Source organism: Microtus pennsylvanicus, chromosome 7, assembly GCF_037038515.1.
Source record: "Microtus pennsylvanicus isolate mMicPen1 chromosome 7, mMicPen1.hap1, whole genome shotgun sequence".
Lineage (NCBI taxonomy): Eukaryota > Metazoa > Chordata > Mammalia > Rodentia > Cricetidae > Microtus > Microtus pennsylvanicus.
Window position 1 is genome coordinate 3,395,310 of NC_134585.1, and position 16,772 is coordinate 3,412,081.

The 16,772-nt window shown below is 49.1% G+C and overlaps 1 protein-coding gene across 1 annotated transcript; it reads right to left on the reverse strand.

The window, feature by feature from the left end:
• Window positions 1–5: 5 nt before the first annotated feature.
• Window positions 6–3,803, reverse strand: Smim40 (small integral membrane protein 40). The gene is made up of 2 exons (XM_075979611.1): window positions 3,518–3,803; window positions 6–633 (listed from the first exon to the last, which is right to left on the reverse strand). Exon 1 carries the CDS (start codon window positions 3,794–3,796, stop codon window positions 3,554–3,556), a length of 243 nt encoding a protein of 80 aa, XP_075835726.1. The 5' UTR covers window positions 3,797–3,803; the 3' UTR covers window positions 6–633; window positions 3,518–3,553.
• Between the last annotated feature and the right edge of the window lie 12,969 nt (window positions 3,804–16,772).

The window sequence follows — 16,772 nt, forward strand, 5'->3', positions numbered from 1 at the left end:
GTTGCCGTACGGCACTGGCCTGGCCTGCACAACCCTCCTCGGGGAAGGCGTGGAGCTCTCTGCACCTGGTGCCTGCCGAGTCCCCCGGACCAGTCGGACCTCCCCGACGCGATCTGGTCGAGGGCGGGGAAGATCTAACCCCTGCTCCTAGAAGGGGAGAAGGGGAAGGAACCCCCGCACGGTACCTAAGGAGCTGGGCTCTCTCCACAGCTGTGCACGGCCCCAGGGAACGGAATAAATTTTTTTGCCTGTGCTGGGTTGGTGTAAGCCTGACACTCGCTACCGTGCTCTCTTTCTCTGGCCCCGGGTTCCCGTCCCTTCCCGAGGCGCCGCGCAGATGGAGGCGGTCAGGGGCGGACGGAATGAGCACAGCACGCCGCGCGAGTGAGTTATTGTTATTATTGCCGTCGGTGAGCGCTGCCCACGCGGCACCACCGACGTGGCGCCCGGCCCTCTGTTTCTCCGGGGGTCATGCTGACCAGAAGGCTGTGCTTCACGGTGGGGTTCGCAGGGCCTGAAGCGGGGCGCGGGACAACCTGGCGCGGGCTGGCGGAGAAGCCGCGTAAACGGCCGCTGGGAGCGCGGAAGATGAAAAGAGGCTCATAAAATCCCTCGGGGCGTCTCCTCCCGGAGCTGCGGAGAAAAGAGGGGCGGGAGACCCGCTGTGACGCCCGCCGACTAGCGATGCTGGTGAGGAGGGCAGAAGTGAACACCCCTGGCGCTAAGGTCGCCCCTCTGCCGCCTTCCACGTTCCTCAGGTGGTGGACATCTTGCCTATTCGCGGAACCGAGAAGCCCAGTGGTTCGCAGAGGACCCGAACCTCAAACTCAATAAAAAAATAATAATAAAAATAAAACACCCCACCTAGCTTCCTGTCCGACCCTCTGAGCTTATGGCATTTAAATTGGGAAACAGAAAAGTTCTTCAATAGTTAACGGAACTCTAAAGATAATGAAGGATTTAATTTATTTCCATACCCTTGGGTTTCTCAAAATGGGTTTTCCTGAGTGGATGCCTGAAATGAAGGTTCCCCATCTTTTCATAATTGTTTATTTTCTGTCTTATGTCTGTGTGTGAGTGCAGTGGCCTGAGAAGGTGATAAGAGGTTGCTCTCGCAGGTTCTCAGGACCTATATAAAGATTCAATCACCTGTAACCCCGTTCCCAGCCATCCAATAGGCATGCTCGTGATGAACACGTGCAGGCAGGCAGAACATCCGTACGCACAAAGTAAAATGAATATTTTTAAATTAGTAACTAAGCAAGCTGACGGCAAGTCCTAGGCTGAGGGGACGTGGAAGAAGACGGCATGGAAGGAAGGAAAGCCCAGGACCGTGGGGAAACATCTTCCATGGGAGTGAAGGGGGGGTGTGAGGGAGTAATGGAGGTGAAAACCACAGGATAAAGTACGTATGAATAATACAAACATGGGTTTGCGCTGTTTGCACACTTCTGTTCTTGCAATAATTGCAGCTACTCAGAACTGCGGGTGTTTCGCCTGCATGTATGTATATACACCCCTGTGTGTCTGATGCTCACGAAGACCAGAAGATGGAGCAGTTGGGTGAAGGGAAGCCCAGAGCTGGAGCGGGTCTGGAAGTTTAGGGAAGAGGTGAGAGGGGCCAGGATGTTAGTAATTGGGGCTTTGAAAGAGATAACAGGTATTTATGGATGGGGACTGTAGGAACCTGGGGGCTAGCGTGGGTTCTGGTAGGCCGAGAGGCACCATGCACACATGTCAATGGAGAGCCATCTGTCCCTTCTTCCAGAGGCAAGGGAAATCAGTCCTCTTTGCAGACAGGAACCTGAGAATTCTGACTTTTATCTGTCTGCCAGAAACCCTTCTATAGCCCAGTTTGAGGTGGGCCAAGATGATCACTTCTGGACATATGCACGGCCTGAGACCAAGCTGGTCCCGCTGTCTCAATCCCGAAGCCGTTGTTGAAGAAGCCTAAGTCAGAACACCACAGAGACACCTGCACGTCCATGTTTATTGCTGTAGCACTCCCAAAAGCCGGAAGATGGATGCGACCTAAATGTCCATCAACAGACAAAGAACTGTGGTACACACACATACACTGGGGTCTTATTCAGCCGGGAAGAAAATGTGACATTTGCAGGAAAGCAGAGGAAATGGAAATCACTCAAGAAAATTAAGCTATATTCAAAAGAATAGATTATCCCTTTTATTCTCTCATATGTGGGAATCTGGATTTAAACTTTATATACCGTATTATACAGAGGGGTGTGTGTGTGTTCATCTGTGTGTGTGCTTGTGTGTGTGTTCATGTGTCTGCTGTGTGTGTGTTCATTTGTGTGTATATGCTGTGTGTGTTCATGTGTGTGTATGCTTGTGTGTGTGTTCATGTATCTGTATGCTTGTGTGTGTTCGTGTGTGTGTATGCTTGTGTGTGTGTTCATTTGTGTGTATATGCTGTGTGTGTTCATGTGTGTGTATGCTTGTGTGTGTTCATGTGTGTGCTTATGTATGTATGCTTGTGTGTGTTCATGTGTGTGTGTTCGTGTGTGTGTATGCTTGTGTGTGTTCGTGTGTGTATGCTTGTGTGTGTTCATTTGTGTGTATATGCTTGTGTGTATGCTTGTGTGTTCATGTGTGTGCTCGTGTGTGTATGCTTGTGTGTGTTCATGTGTGTGTGCTTGTGTGTTCATGTGTGTATATGCTTGTGTGTGTATGCTTGTGTGTTCATGTGTGTGTTCGTGTGTGTGTATGCTTGTGTGTGTATGCTTGTGTGTGTGTTCGTGTGCATGTATGCTTGTGTGTGTGTTCATGTGTCTGTATGCTTGTGTGTGTGTGTTCGTGTGTGTATGCTTGTGTGTGTGTGTTCGTGTGTGAGCTCATATGTGTAGATTGGAAGGGGAGAAGCAGTCGAGAGGGTGACTCAAGAGAGGGAGATGGGACACAGGTGACAAGAAGCAGCTCAAGACCCTGGGGGGCCAGCAAGGGTGAGCAGCAGAACAGCATGGAGGAGGCAGGTAACACGATGATGTATGTGCCAATAAAACTTATAGGGAGCCGGGCGGTGGTGGCGCAGGCCTTTAATCCCAGCACTCGGGAGGCAGAGGCAGGCGGATCTCTGTGAGTTCGAGACCAGCCTGGTCTACAAGAGCTAGTTCCAGGACAGTCTCCAAAGCCACAGAGAAACCCTGTCTTGAAAAACCAAAATAAATAAATAAATAAATAAAACTTATAGGGAGGGAGGGGGATCCTGGAGGAGTTGGAGGGGGAATGTCTGAGGAATGAATATGATCAATATACATTGTATGTGTATCTGAAGTTAAAGGTGGGGGGGTAGCAGAGGACATGAGTTTGGGTCCCAGGACCCACTTACAGCATCCTGTAACTCCAGCCCCAGGGGATCCAACACCCTCTAGCCTCTGGGCGCCCCTGTGCACACAGCCAGAGCCACCACCCACGTGAGCATAAACAGAAAGGAACTTAGAGTGCTGGCCTAAGCCATCCCTCCCACCCCAATCCCTCTGAAGTCTCCTTTTCTCACCTCAGTCGCAAGGACACCGTGTCTACAGGGAGACACTCAGAGTTCCAGCGCCCCTTCCTCCTCGGGTGTCTGCAGGAGCCAGTCCCGAAACGTCGCCCATGGCAGGGGCCACAGCAGCTTGTAAGCAGCCTCCAGCATCAGCAGAGTCAGGAAGAGGACTAGGAAGGTGAGAAAGATCTTGTCCAGAGCACGCCGCAGGGGCCCCCGAGGAGGAGTGGGACCCTGGGCGAAAGCTAGGAACACATCCCCCTCCTCCACACTGCCCTCTTCCTCTGCCATCTTCACCACTGCGTGACAGCTGGCTGGCTCGGTGCCCGTTCAGAAGGCCTGGCTCAGCACTGCCAGGATTAAAGGGCGTGGCTATGATGACCCCGTGCCTGATGCCTTTGACCCTAATTCCAGAACTCAGGTAGAAAGGAGAGAAAGGTTTTTGAGTTTGGGGACAATTTTTTATTTCTTTATAAGTTGGTTTTTTGTTTGTTTGTTTTTTGTTTTTTTATTATGTATAATTTATTTATTTATTATGTATACAATATTCTGTCTGTATAAAGAGGGCGCCAGACCTCCTTACAGATGGTTGTGAGCCACCATGTGGTTGCTGGGAATTGAACTCAGGACCTTTGGAAGAGCAGGCAATGCTCTTAACCACTGAGCCATCTCTCCAGCCCCCTGTTTTGTTTTTTGTTTTTTGTTTTTTTTTTTTTGAGACAGGGTTTCTCTGTAGCTTTGGAGCCTGTCCTGGAACTAACTCTGTAGACCAGGCTGGTCTCGAACTCACAGAGATGCGCCTGCCTCTGCCTCCCAAGTGCTGGGATTAAAGGCATGCACCACTACCGCCGGGTTTAAGTTTTACTGCGTGAGCATGCTCTCTCACTCCACCATTCCCAGGGTCCAGGGATTGCTGCTTGAGCACGCTCTCTCACTCCACCGTTCCCGGGGTCCAGGGATCGCTGCTTGAGCACGCTCTCTCACTCCACCATTCCCGGGGTCCAGGGATTGCTGCTTGAGCACGCTCTCTCACTCCACCGTTCCCGGGGTCCAGGGATCGTACTCGGAATCAGGCTGACACGAAAAGCACTTTTGCCTACTGAGCTAGCTGTCTCCCTAGCCTGATGTCACACTCTATGGTCACTAAGTCCTGTCCAGCTTTACCGTATGTAACTCTGCCTCGGAAACTGAAGAGCCATAACAGACACTTAAACCGGAATGGACTGGCATCCTGGCCCCTATGTCCAAGCCTCAGTCTAGGGTCTCAGGGTGGAGGAGCCAGCAGCTGTGACAACAGGTTGGATGGGTGTGGCCTCTTCTAACCAGGAGAAGGGTGCAGGAAGGGTGTCTCTAATCCAAGCAGGCTGGTTTCCTCCTGCCGGGTTTCTGTGGGTGGCCCTCAGATTGGGAAACTGAAACCTAAGGCGACTGAGCGGCGCCTGAAATCCCAGCCTGCAGGATGCTGCCGCAGGAGGGTCAGGATTGCTAAAGTCTAAGGTGAGTACGTTTGCATAGTCTCAAAACAAAATAAACCAGCAAACCATCTAAGTAATTAAATGAAAATAAGAGCCGGGCGATGGTAGCGCACGCCTTTAATCCCAGCACTCGGGAGGCAGAGGCAGGCGGATCTCTGTGAGTTCCAGACCAGCCTGGTCTACAGAGCTAGTTCCAGGACAGGCTCCAAAGCCACAGAGAAACCCTGTCTCGAAAAACCAAAAAAAAAAAAAAAAAAAAAAAGAAAGAAAATAAGATAAGAAATCCTAAAAGCAAACAAACAAATGAGCCCCCTGACTTCCGGTCCTGTGGGGGGCGGGGGCGGGGATTTTAATTAGACTTGAACACACTAAAGATGTTTGTAAGAGGAGCTGTGATTGGTCTGATGATGAGTCTTGGGCCACCAAAGGAGGAGGGACATTTGTGTTGGATTCTAAACAGATCCTTATGAAGCTTGTCTTTGGAGCCTGTGAGCGCAGCTAGTGGGAGGACTTACGGGGAGCCCTCTGGCACGGAGAAGATGGCCACCAAGCATCCATCCGAGGGCTCACATTTTAGTCTCATGCCCAAGTCTGAGGAAGCAGGGTAGGTCTGAGATAGGATAAGAGGGAGTTATGGGGACATGGGTCAAGAAAGGTGCCCTGTGCCAGGAGGCTGGTCAGGGTCTCTCAGCTGAGCGAGATTTCCAGCACGGTCAGCAGCTTGGAAGGACTTGACTTTCTCCATAGTTTTCGGGGTCTCTCCTGGAACCTCTGTGCAATCCTAGTGGGCCCTGGTTTGATTTTATCGTCTTAAACCCTGTCCAGGGCACCCCGTAGTCCCACGCGTTAAACTGATGGGAAGGTGCCCCGCATGGTGGCATGGTGGCACCCACCGCTAAGCTCAGCACTGAGAGGCAGAGGCAGGCGGGTCTGTGTGGAAGTGAAGATCAGCGTGTGCAGAATCGAAATGTGTTCTCGTTGTTTTGTTTTGGTTTTCTTTTTTGTTTTGTTTTGGTTTTCAAGACAGGGTTTCTCCTTGTAACTGTCCTGGCTCTCCTGTAGACCAGGCTGGCCTTGAACTCACAGAGATCCACCTGCCTCTGCCTCCCAATAGCTGGGATTAAAGGTGTGCGCCACCATCGCCCAGCTGTAAGTTCTGATTTCTGGGTTGTATCTCCTTCCTCTTTTTCTCTTTTCTCCGTAGCTTCAGAGGCTGGCCTTGTGCTCACCACGCAGCCCATGCTTCCGGCTTTCACCGTGGCAGAGAAACAACCGTCGTGAGGCAAGAAGGCAGTTCGGCTGAATACAACCCCGTGGCAGATGTTGTTTAAACTCCTGGAGTGGTTTATTTCCTGCATATTTAAGCAGAGCCCAGTTTGGTGAACACTATCCTGGTGATAATTACTTCAGTCCCACTTTCACAACAAAGCTACATACATCCCCTTGAGAAACAAAGTAAACCAAATAGAAAGAAATATTGAAACTCTTTGTAAAATCAGGTTTTGTAGATTGACTTAGAAAAATAAATTTACGATAAGGGTCTGTGATAAATCATACGATAAATCACACATGCAGCGCCAAGTGTACTAGGCCAGAGGACAGTCCACTGCAGACTTCTGGGCAGACACAGGTATTTCACAGAACCGTGTGCACTTTAACATTCCGGGGTCCCCTGGTGCTTATCTGTGCGCACAAAGACTTCTGTGCCTTCTTTAATTCAGAGCAATCCCTCTGCCTCCTGAGCATCGGGATTAAGTATGCAGGGTACTGTGTGGTACTTTCAGTTTCATTTCTTGGAACAAGAGCTACAGATATTTTTCAAATGATAGTTGTTCTGTTGTCTAGTAGTTCATCCCTTAAACATGTAATGAATTTGGGTTGTTTTCCAGAAAGCCCTGGATTTAATACTTTGCAAGAAATCAGCTGGGGGGAGGGGGAGGTCCATGGATCCCAACCCTGGAGAACTGGGGAGCCTCCACGAAGAAATTCAAGGTCAGCCTGGGACACTGGGGATCTTGTCTCAAATAAACAAGCAGGGTGGGGCCCCTCTTTGGCCCCAGCCCTCAGGAAGCTGAGGACTATCTGTGAATTGGAGAACAGCCTGGTTAACACAGAGTTTCAAAACAGCCAGAGCTACATAGTGAGATCTTGTCTCAAAAATTAAAATAAAATCAGAAAAGCAGCCATATTACCCCACCCTTCGCTTCGTATCTTAAAATCAAACTTTTTGGGGTGTGTGTGTTGTTATTGGGTTTTTGTTGTTGTTGTTTGATTGTTTTTGTTTTTTTTTTGTAACCATTTCTCTGTGTAGCCCTGGTTGTCCTGGAACTCACTCAGTAGACCAGGCTGGCCTCGAACTCAGAGCTCCACCTGCTTCTGTCACCCTAATGCTGGGATTAAAGACTTGCTCCACCACTACCCAGCAAAATCAAACCTGAGCCGGGCGGTGGTGGCGCACGCCTTTAATCCCAGCACTCGGGAGGCAGAGGCAGGCGGATCTCTGTGAGTTCGAGGCCAGCCTGGTCTACAAGAGCTAGTTCCAGGACAGGAACCAAAAGCTACAGAGAAACCCTGTCTCGAAAAATCAAAAAAAAAAAAATCAAACCTGAGAGCTGTGGGGCTTGCACCATGATTCACCCCAAACGTAAGGCTCCGGAAAGAGAGGGGTGGGGAGCAGAAGGGCTTGGGGCCCAAAGAAACCTTAATGTTAATGGGTCCACGGTCCGGGAATCAGTCCAACTGACGGCGGCAGCTGTGGCTTCTGCTTCCCTGGCCCCCTTCGTGGTGGATCCATTGCGTGATGCCAGCTACCTTCACAGCGTAGGAGTGGCGAGAATCGTGTCGGCCCGTTCCAAGCGGGTTTCAGTCCCCTTTGGCCACCTGCTCACTTGACCCAGATGGTATCATTGGACTCAAACAAGGGGACACTTGTGGTGGACATTGTTGGGTCCAGGGGGGTCGCCCACAGATGAGAACACTACCAACTCTAGTAAACCAGAAGCAAACTTTATTCCAGAAACCAGATCCCAGGAAAACCAGAAGCAAACTTAAAAAAACAAAAACCAAAAAAAACACTGTGGGGCCCAGAAGCTTATCAACTAGCTGAGACCACAGCCAGAGATGCGTTTGTTAGGCTATGGCAAAAGGCCGTTTCTGAACCCACTTTTTATAGTAGGGGCACCAAGCAATAAGTCTGAACAAAGGAATTTTTACGATCTTGCCCTGACCTGTGGGTCAGTCAATGTAGACCCTAAGGAGGGGAGTGAGTGCTAATGTCAATGGGTAACTAGGAAGCCATCATGAAATATGTTTCAGAGTAGATTACAGCGAAATTCACTAATTGCAAGAAAACAGATATCTTTAGCAATTAGTCAGAAAAGGGACTGCTAGTAATACCAGGAGGTTAATAAGTTAGAGTTGATTGGTTCTTAGGCTGGGAACTTAGAAGATAGCAGAAAGTTTTTCACACTATCTCAAGGTAAAACTCAGATATCGACTGCCATACTTTACAGCCTCCATTCTCGGAGCGCATTAGTCAAACCAGGTGTTTGCAGTGTGGTCACTGTTTCTCCTGGTTCCTCCAGGCAGTGTGTACTGAAGCCCCATGCCTCCCCTATGATGGTGCCAGTTTCCATAACAGAGACAGTGCCTAACCCCGAGGTCACGCATCTCTGTCTCCTAAGGGTTAACTCAGTTCATCGAGGATGGCCAGGACACTAAGTGTGCAGAGAGAAACTCCGGCCTTGTAAATAGAACAGCCCATTGTAAAATGAAATGACCTAGGCTGATGGAGGCTTCCCAAGCATCCGAGAAAATAGCTCACTGTGAATGACTGATCCTTGATCTGCTGAGAAAGCTGCTGACAGTCTGTTCTTTCTCCTAGACTTGTAACTTTATATTTCTTTATTTCTACATTCTTATTTTCTTATTCTTGGACTCTTCAGACATCTTTTCCCCATCTGAGAGCCTGGGTCAGGTAGATCACTTCTCTCTGGGTGAGGTCCTGGCTTGGGCCCAAACTGTCTCAGTTAAAGAAACTGCCGCAGCTCCGGTATACCTGGTTTCCTCTTTCGCCTCACAAGAGTCATGGGTGAGCACCTGAAGGCCATCCTCGGGCAAGAAGGTAGCAGGATTGATGGGCTCAGAGCGAACTTGAGGGTGGTCCAGGAGGAGAGCCTGGTTCTGGGCCACACAGGCACTGGACAGCCATCTTTCTGTGCTCGGAGGAGGAGGAGGTCTCCACAGCATGGGGCGCTGTGAGTGTATGATCTTGACCAGATTTAACCTTTTTTTTTTTTTCCTTTTTCATCAGAATAGCAGTAGCTGCCACAGCTCTTACATAGGTGAGCCATCCTGTGGCTACAGGGTCCAACTGTTTGGATGGGTATGTCACAGGGCATAACCATGGCCAGCAAGTTTGAGTTAAAACCTCTTTTGTCACCAGGCGGTGGTGGCGCACGTCTTTAATCCCAGCATGTGGGAGGCAGAGGCTGGCAGATCTCTGTGAGTTCAAGGCCAGCCTGGTCTACAGAGCGAGTTCCAGGACAGGCTCCAAAGCTACCCAGAGAAGCTCTGTTTGGGATGGAGGCACCTTTTGTCTTGTTTCACGGTCAAACAGACGGCAGGGTTCTGAGACACCCAGAAATGCACAGGCTGACACTGAAGTCAGAGCTGTTTTCGAAGCTGCAGGTGCCTTCTGTGTGGTCTCAGCCCTGTTAGGGGCTCAGTGCCCCCTCTGTGCTACTATGTAGAGGCCTTGCTGCTTCCACAAACGCCGGTGTTCAGAGACAGCAGTATCCATCCAGCTGTTTGTAGGAACTCTCCAGCCAGTCTCTTTTTCTTTGGAAGCTGGATCTGAAGATGGTGGCAATCCAGCTCTGAAACAGGCCCCTAGAGCCTCCCTTAGGCTGGTAGCCAAGCTAGGTAGCCTCCGATGTCCAAAGCTGGGCTTTCTTCGTCGACATTCTGTAGCCCAAGGCCTGTAACTCTTGCAGCAGTCCCTCAGTGGCCCCTTTAGAATCTGTTTTCCTGAGGAGCCCCCCGTAGAGAGCAGGTCAGTTCCTAATGTCTTATCTAACAGGTTTGCAGAACTGAGGAATCTTGGGGGCAGTCTGGTCCAGACGTTGTTGCCCTCTGTAAACTCCCTCTGGGCCTGTCCATTTAAAAGCAAAGAGGGTGGCAAACCTCTGCCAATGCAAGGCTGAAGAACACATCTTTCAGGTCCAAAACAGTGTACATCTGTTCTGCAAGAATCAGACTCACGCGGGCGGTGGAGGCACACGCCTTTAATCCCAGCACTCGGGAGGCAGAGGCGGGAGGATCTCTGTGAGTTCGAGGCCAGCCTGGTCTACAAGAGCTAGTTCCAGGACAGGCACCAAAAGCTACAGAGAAACCCTGTCTCGAAAATTAGAAAAAAAAAAAAGAAAGAAAAGAAAAGAAAAGAATCAGACTCATGAAAACCAGAGTTCCCAGCCAAGTGGTGGTGGCGGCACACACCTTTAATTCCAGCACTCGGGAGGCAGAGGCAGGTGGATTTCTGTTTTTGTTTGTTTGGTTGTTTTTGTTGTTTTTTGAGATAGGGTCTCACTGTAGTTTTAGAGCCTGTTCTGGAACTCATTCTGTAGACCAGGCTGGCCTCAAACTCACAGAGATCCACACACCTCTGCCTCCCGAGTGCTGGGATTAAAGGCGTACCACCAGGCCCAACCAAGACACCAAAAGTTTTTCTAGGTCTGTGTCTCATTGTCAGAGAAAGTGACGGTAGCTTCAATTTATGCAAAGGTCTAGTCCCAGTCAGTTCTCTGTTGTTTCTTGTTTGGTTGGTTTTTCGAGACAGGGTTTCTCTGTCTGGAACTCACTCTGTAGACCAGGCTGGCCTTAAATGCACAGAGATCCGCCCGCCTCTGCCTCCTGAGTGCTGGGACTAAAGGCGTGCGCCACCACTGCCCAGCTCATTTCTCTGTTGTCAAACACCTTTTGTCCTGTCTCCAGCAACTGGGATCTAAATTGTTTTAACTTTCATAACTTTGGCCGGGCGGTGGTGGCGCACGCCTTTAATCCCAGCACTCGGGAGGCAGAGGCAGGCGGATCTCAGCGAGTTCGAGAACAGCCTGGTCTACAGAGCTAGTTCCAGGACAGGCTCCAAAACCACAGAGAAACCCTGTCTCGAAAAACCAAAAAAAAAAAAACCAAACAAACAAAAAAAAAAAACTTTCATAACTTTGTTTCTGCTCATGGGTCCAACTAGGTGACAAAGGAAACCACTTTATCAGCTGTCTGTAATTTTTCTTTTCTTTTTTTTAAAATATTTTTTATTATTTTTTTAAATATTTATTTATACAATATTCTGTCTGTATGCCTGAAGGCCAGAAGAGGGCGCCAGACCTCTCTACAGATGGTTGTGAGCCACCATGTGGTTGCTGGGAATTGAACTCAGGACCTTTGGAAGAGCAGACAATGAGCCATCCCTCCAGCCCCCTGTAATTTTTCTTAAAAAAAAAAGGACCTAGCAAAGATTGGTTAAAGTCTCCTTGGTCAGTGTTGGACATAAGGGAAAGTCTGTCCTGCCCAGCCTGCACTGCCCAGCAGTGACCCCCACCCCCTGCATCACCCACCCCACCCAAAGGCCGTTTATCTACTTTTTAAAAAAGATTTATTACATATAGTACCCTGTCTGCAGGTATGTCTGAAGGCCAGAAGAGGGCGCCAGATCTCATTACAGATGGTTATGAGCCACCAGGTGGTCGCTGGGAATTGAACTCAGGACCTCTGGAAGAGCAGCCAGTGCTCTTAACCTCTGGGCCATCTCCCCAGTCCCTGATTATCTACTTTTTTCAAAAAAAATGGTGGGTTTTGTTTTCCACTTATGCAGATCAATGGTTGAAGTGAAGACATAGATCGTCAAAGAAGAAGTAGTGGAACTTCTTTCCCCTTCTCTGGGACTGCTTAGAGCCCGCAGGGGAAGAGGGAATGCACCTCAGGGAACTCATTCCCCCTCCATGTGTGTATTTTGCTCAGATGGCAGGGGACCCTGGTTGAGAGATTCTGTCCCTCCTAGACACCACACAGGGACCAGGACTGATCTGGGATGATCTGGGGGCTGCGAGTGTGTGTGCCAGTTGGGTTGGGGGCCAAGTGACTCCAAGGGGCTTCACGTGGGACGGGGAAGGATTCTTGGAGGACTTGACAGATCAAAAAGAATTCAGATCCTGACCAAGAGGGCACAGGTCTTAAGCCAGGGGGGCTCTGGCTCACACACACACATACACACACACACACACACACACACACACACACACACACACACACGGGAATCCAGTGACATCTCACACAGATCCCAGACACTACAACAGCTGCCATGTCCAACTTCCCCTATGTGTCTAAACAGACTGACTTCTGGAGGTGACAGACCAACAACTTTGTTTCTTCTGGAGTGGAGGTGTCTGACTTCACCGTTTGGCAGAGAATGATCAAAGAGAGCCCTGGGGCCCTGGAATACCTCACGCCCTCAGAGTTCCCTGACCCCACACTCTGCCTTCGTCGAGGGCTCTGAGACTCCTGGTGTCTTGAGGTCTGGTCTCTGGGGATCTCGGTGGGACCTTCAGAAAGGTTGTGAAGTCTCCAGCAGAGAAGTCTGCTTGGACACAGGTTTAAGTCACTAAGGAGTCGTTTTTTAGTGGGCCAGTGACTACACTGGGTGCTTAGGATCCCAGTACAGCATGGAGCCTTTCTTAGGGTCTTTCGGGTTGACACACTTTAGGCAGCAAGAACAGTTAGCAAGGAATGGAACTATAGAAACTAAAAAGCAAGGCCCGTGCATTTAGCGACTTTCCCAGAACTATGGGCTTTGATGGATGTGGTCTGTGCTTTTTCATTTTGGCAGGTGGTTCTGTCTACGTGCTGAGTTTTACAGCCTGAATGGTACTTCCATCATGGAGTCAGTTGTGCTAAGATCTGCGGCCCTGTTACACACGTCAAAGTCCACACAAGAGGGGGATTGGAGAGATGCCTCAGTGGTGAAGAGCATTGACTGCTCTTCCAGAGGACCCGGGTTCAATTCCCAGCACCCACATGGCAGCTCACAATTGTCTGTAACTCCAGTTCCAGGGGATCTGACACCTTCATACAATCTACATAAAGATAAACTGAAGAAAAAAGCCCACACTAGAATACCCCTCTTTAAACTCTCCCTCCCCCAGTTGCGCATCCTGCTCCTTGTGACCCAGCTGTTCTCAGCATGTGCCTGCTGTTCTTTTTTTTTTAATATTTATTTATTTATTTACTATGTATACAATATTCTGTGTGTATGCCTGAAGGCCAGAAGAGGGCGCCCGACCTCTTTACAGATGGTTGTGAGCCACCATGTGGTTGCTGGGAATTGAACTCAGGACCTCTGGAAGAGCAGTCAGTGCTCTTAACCTCTGAGCCACCTCTCCAGCCCCTGAGTCCGAATTTTAGAGTCTGCCTCTTCAGTCACTTCTCTGTTCCGCCTGCTCCGGCATGGTTGTCAGGTAGGTGCCGCCTTGGAGCTGTCTGCTGGCTCCGGGAGCCACTGAGCACCTATCACACAGGAAGGGGCACCTCCTTTGTGATTTGGGACATTTCTCGATGACAAGTCTCTCAGTCCACTTGGGGACACCCAGGATTGAAATTCTTGCTCCCAGGACCCCTCTTCTTCCATCCTTGCTCTCCCTGCCCACCTGCAACCCCCTTTCCTAAATCTCTCTCTCGGCTCCCTCCCTGCCCGTCCCTCAGCTTGCCCCTGCAGCTTGCACTGCCCCTCTTCCTGCCGGAGCCTCCTCATCTCTCTCCTCAGACTCGGCTTTCTTTAAAGCCTCACGGTTTCACCACTTGGCCTCAGTGCAGCTCGGTGGCCAAAGATGGCACCCACGATTTCCAACTCCTCATAGATCTGACAACCTCTACCACAGTACAAACAGGCGGCCCCCAGAGCCTCACCACTAAACTTCCCCTACTCTCCACTCACAAACTCTCGCGTACATCTCTGAGCCTTTCTGCTCTCCGCTTCCTCTAGGCCCTCCCTCTGACCACTGTCTGCCTGCTGGTGGTGGCGCACACCTTTAATCCCAGCACTCAGGAGGCAGAGACAGGCGGATCTCTGTGAGTTCGAGGCCAGCCTGATCTACAGAGCGAGTTCCAGGACAGTCAAGGCTACATTGAAAAACCCTGTCTCAAACACAACAAAACCAAACAGGTAAAATATAAACTGCTCCCAATAGAGATCAGGACCGCTCCTCCCACACTCCTTTTCTGATGTTGTTGTTGTTGTTTTTTTAACTATCTAGGGTACCCCCATCTCTTACATCTCTGAAATTTTTGCTATAGTGTAACTTTAGCTCAAGATTTGTAAGACTGCTGTATAAAGTTTCTGTATCTCAGAATTTGTAAGTTCACTGGGTATGGTTAAAATCTGTAACAAATATGGCTTAAACTTGTAACAGAGGGGTGATAGTTAAAAATATACAGTATGCTCATATGCAACTTGGTTTTCACTCTTGTTTAGGAAAATACAATTTGTTGTGTGTTTTGCTTTTTTTTTGTTTTTTTGCAACAGGGTTTCTCTGTAGCTTTGGAGCCTGTCCTGGCTTGCTGGTGTAGTACAAACCAACTGAGACAGGGCCATAGCCTTCTCAGTCCTGCCGAGCCCTGTTTATCATTGCATCTACTTTTTAGACTAGGGGGTCAACAGCAAGTCTCCAAAATGTTTTGGATTAGGATGGATTTTTGTCCTGAGAGGAAAAAAGCAAAACAAAACACAGATGAGGACAAAAGCATGAGCAAGATTTATGAAAAGGGGGCTGGAGAGATGGCTCAGCGGTTAAGAGCATTGCCTGCTCTACCAAAGGTCCTGAGTTCAATTCCCAGCAACCACATGGTGGCTCACAACCATCTGTAATGAGGTCTGGTGCCCTCTTCTGGCCTTCAGGCATACACGCAGAAAGACTATTGTATACATAATAAATAAATAAATATTTAAAAAAAAGATTTATGAAAAATATGACTTAAAAACAATGTATGTGGGGCTGGGGAGATGGCTCAGAGGTTAAGAGCACTGGCTGCTCTTCCAGAGGTCGGGAGTTCAATTCCCAGCAACCACATGGTGGCTCACAACCATCTGTAAATGGGATCTGGTGCCCTCTTCTGGTCTGCAGGTGTACGTGCAGGACACCCCTACATAAATATATATGTGTATGTGTGTGTATGTGTGTGTGTGTATATATATAAATATATATATATATATATGAATAAAACAAACAAAGGTTTATGTTTATAAATTTCCAAGGTTACTCAGGTCTACTCAGCTACAGAAACTGACTTAGAGGTATGGGTCTAACCACTTACTCCTTTCCTAATTGTTCAACATCAGGCTGCTGATATTGTTTTTAGATAAAGAACATGATGAATACAGTTTATGAATTCCTGAGTTCTGTTCTGGCTAGCAAAAACTGACTTGAAATTGTATGCCTAGCCTCTTTGTCTTTGCTAACTTTGTTAAACTTTAAAAATTGGACTGGGCGGTGGTGGCGCACGCCTTTAATCCCAGCACTTGGGAGACGAGGCAGGCGGATCTCTGTGAGTTCAAGGCCAGTCTGGTCTACAAAGCGAGTTCCAGGACAGCCAGGAGTACGCAGAGAAACCCTGTCTCAAAGATAAATAAGTAAATGAATAAATCAGGTACACTTAATAGGTTAGACGACAGCCTTCAAACCCCTCAGAGAAATCTTCTGGATGTGCATTTAAGATGTTTAAAGCAAAGGACATTCCCTGGTAGACAAAATACCCGTTTCTGGTAGCAAGCAGCTGAGGCAGTTTCCAAAGAAGATGGGCAGCAATTAACTTCACCTGGAGCTTGCTTCAGGCGTAGGAACACTGACTGCTGGGCAAAGAACTGCCCCGTTCCTTTCCTGCTAGGAGGGCGCTGGTCAAACTAAGGAGACCTTTGGGTTGACTGTCCTACTCGGCCTCACCAAGATGGGTTAGTTCTCCGAGGTTCTTCCTTCAGAGAAAAGTCTCTTAGTCCTTCTTGGCCCGGCTGCCAAAGGCCGATGCTGCCCAGTGTGACAGCTGAAGGCTGACCTCTGCCCCCGACAAACCGTCCGGAGATTCACTGTGGAGGATCGCAGGCTAGCTGTGGGTAAGCCTCTCTCATTTGAATTGATACAGAGGCCATTTGGTTTATACTTCCTGTTCTAATGTATCCTTCTCGGACGCCTGTGACTGCGCTAACAGGGGAGCTCTAGCGTCAGCGGACAATTTAGCGGCAGCAAGCCCACCTGAGCCAGCCCCTCCCCAAAAGCTACAGCTGCCAGGTCAGCCCATTGCATATGGAAAAACTCACCAGCACGTTTACCTTGCTGTCAGGCTTCATGCTAAGAAAGATAAACTCAAAAAGCAGACCTGGCAGAGGAAGACCTATCATTGTGAGTTCGAAGCCAGCCTGGTCTACAAGAGCTAGTCCCAGGACAGCTAGGACTGTTACACAGAGAAACACTGTCTCGGAAAAAAAAAAAAACTCAGATCACTGGGCAGGGGTTTACAACTTGATATAAAGAAACACACTATTTATTTATCTGAGAAAGGATCTCTCTCTCTCTCTCTCTCTCTCTCTCTCTCTCTCTACAGAGAGCCCTGGCTGTCTTGAAATTCACTATGTGGACCAGATTGGCTTTACAGAGATCCGCTCAGCCTCCCGAGTGCTGGGATTAAAGGCGTGCGCCACCACCGCCCGGCTTACGACCTTATTGCAGGATATTTCACACTGCAAGAGTCTC

Coding starts and splice junctions, on each gene's coding strand:
- Smim40 (XM_075979611.1), bottom strand. CDS start 3,796: ATGGCAGAGGAAGAGGGCAGTGTGGAGGAGGGGGATGTGTTCCTAGCT.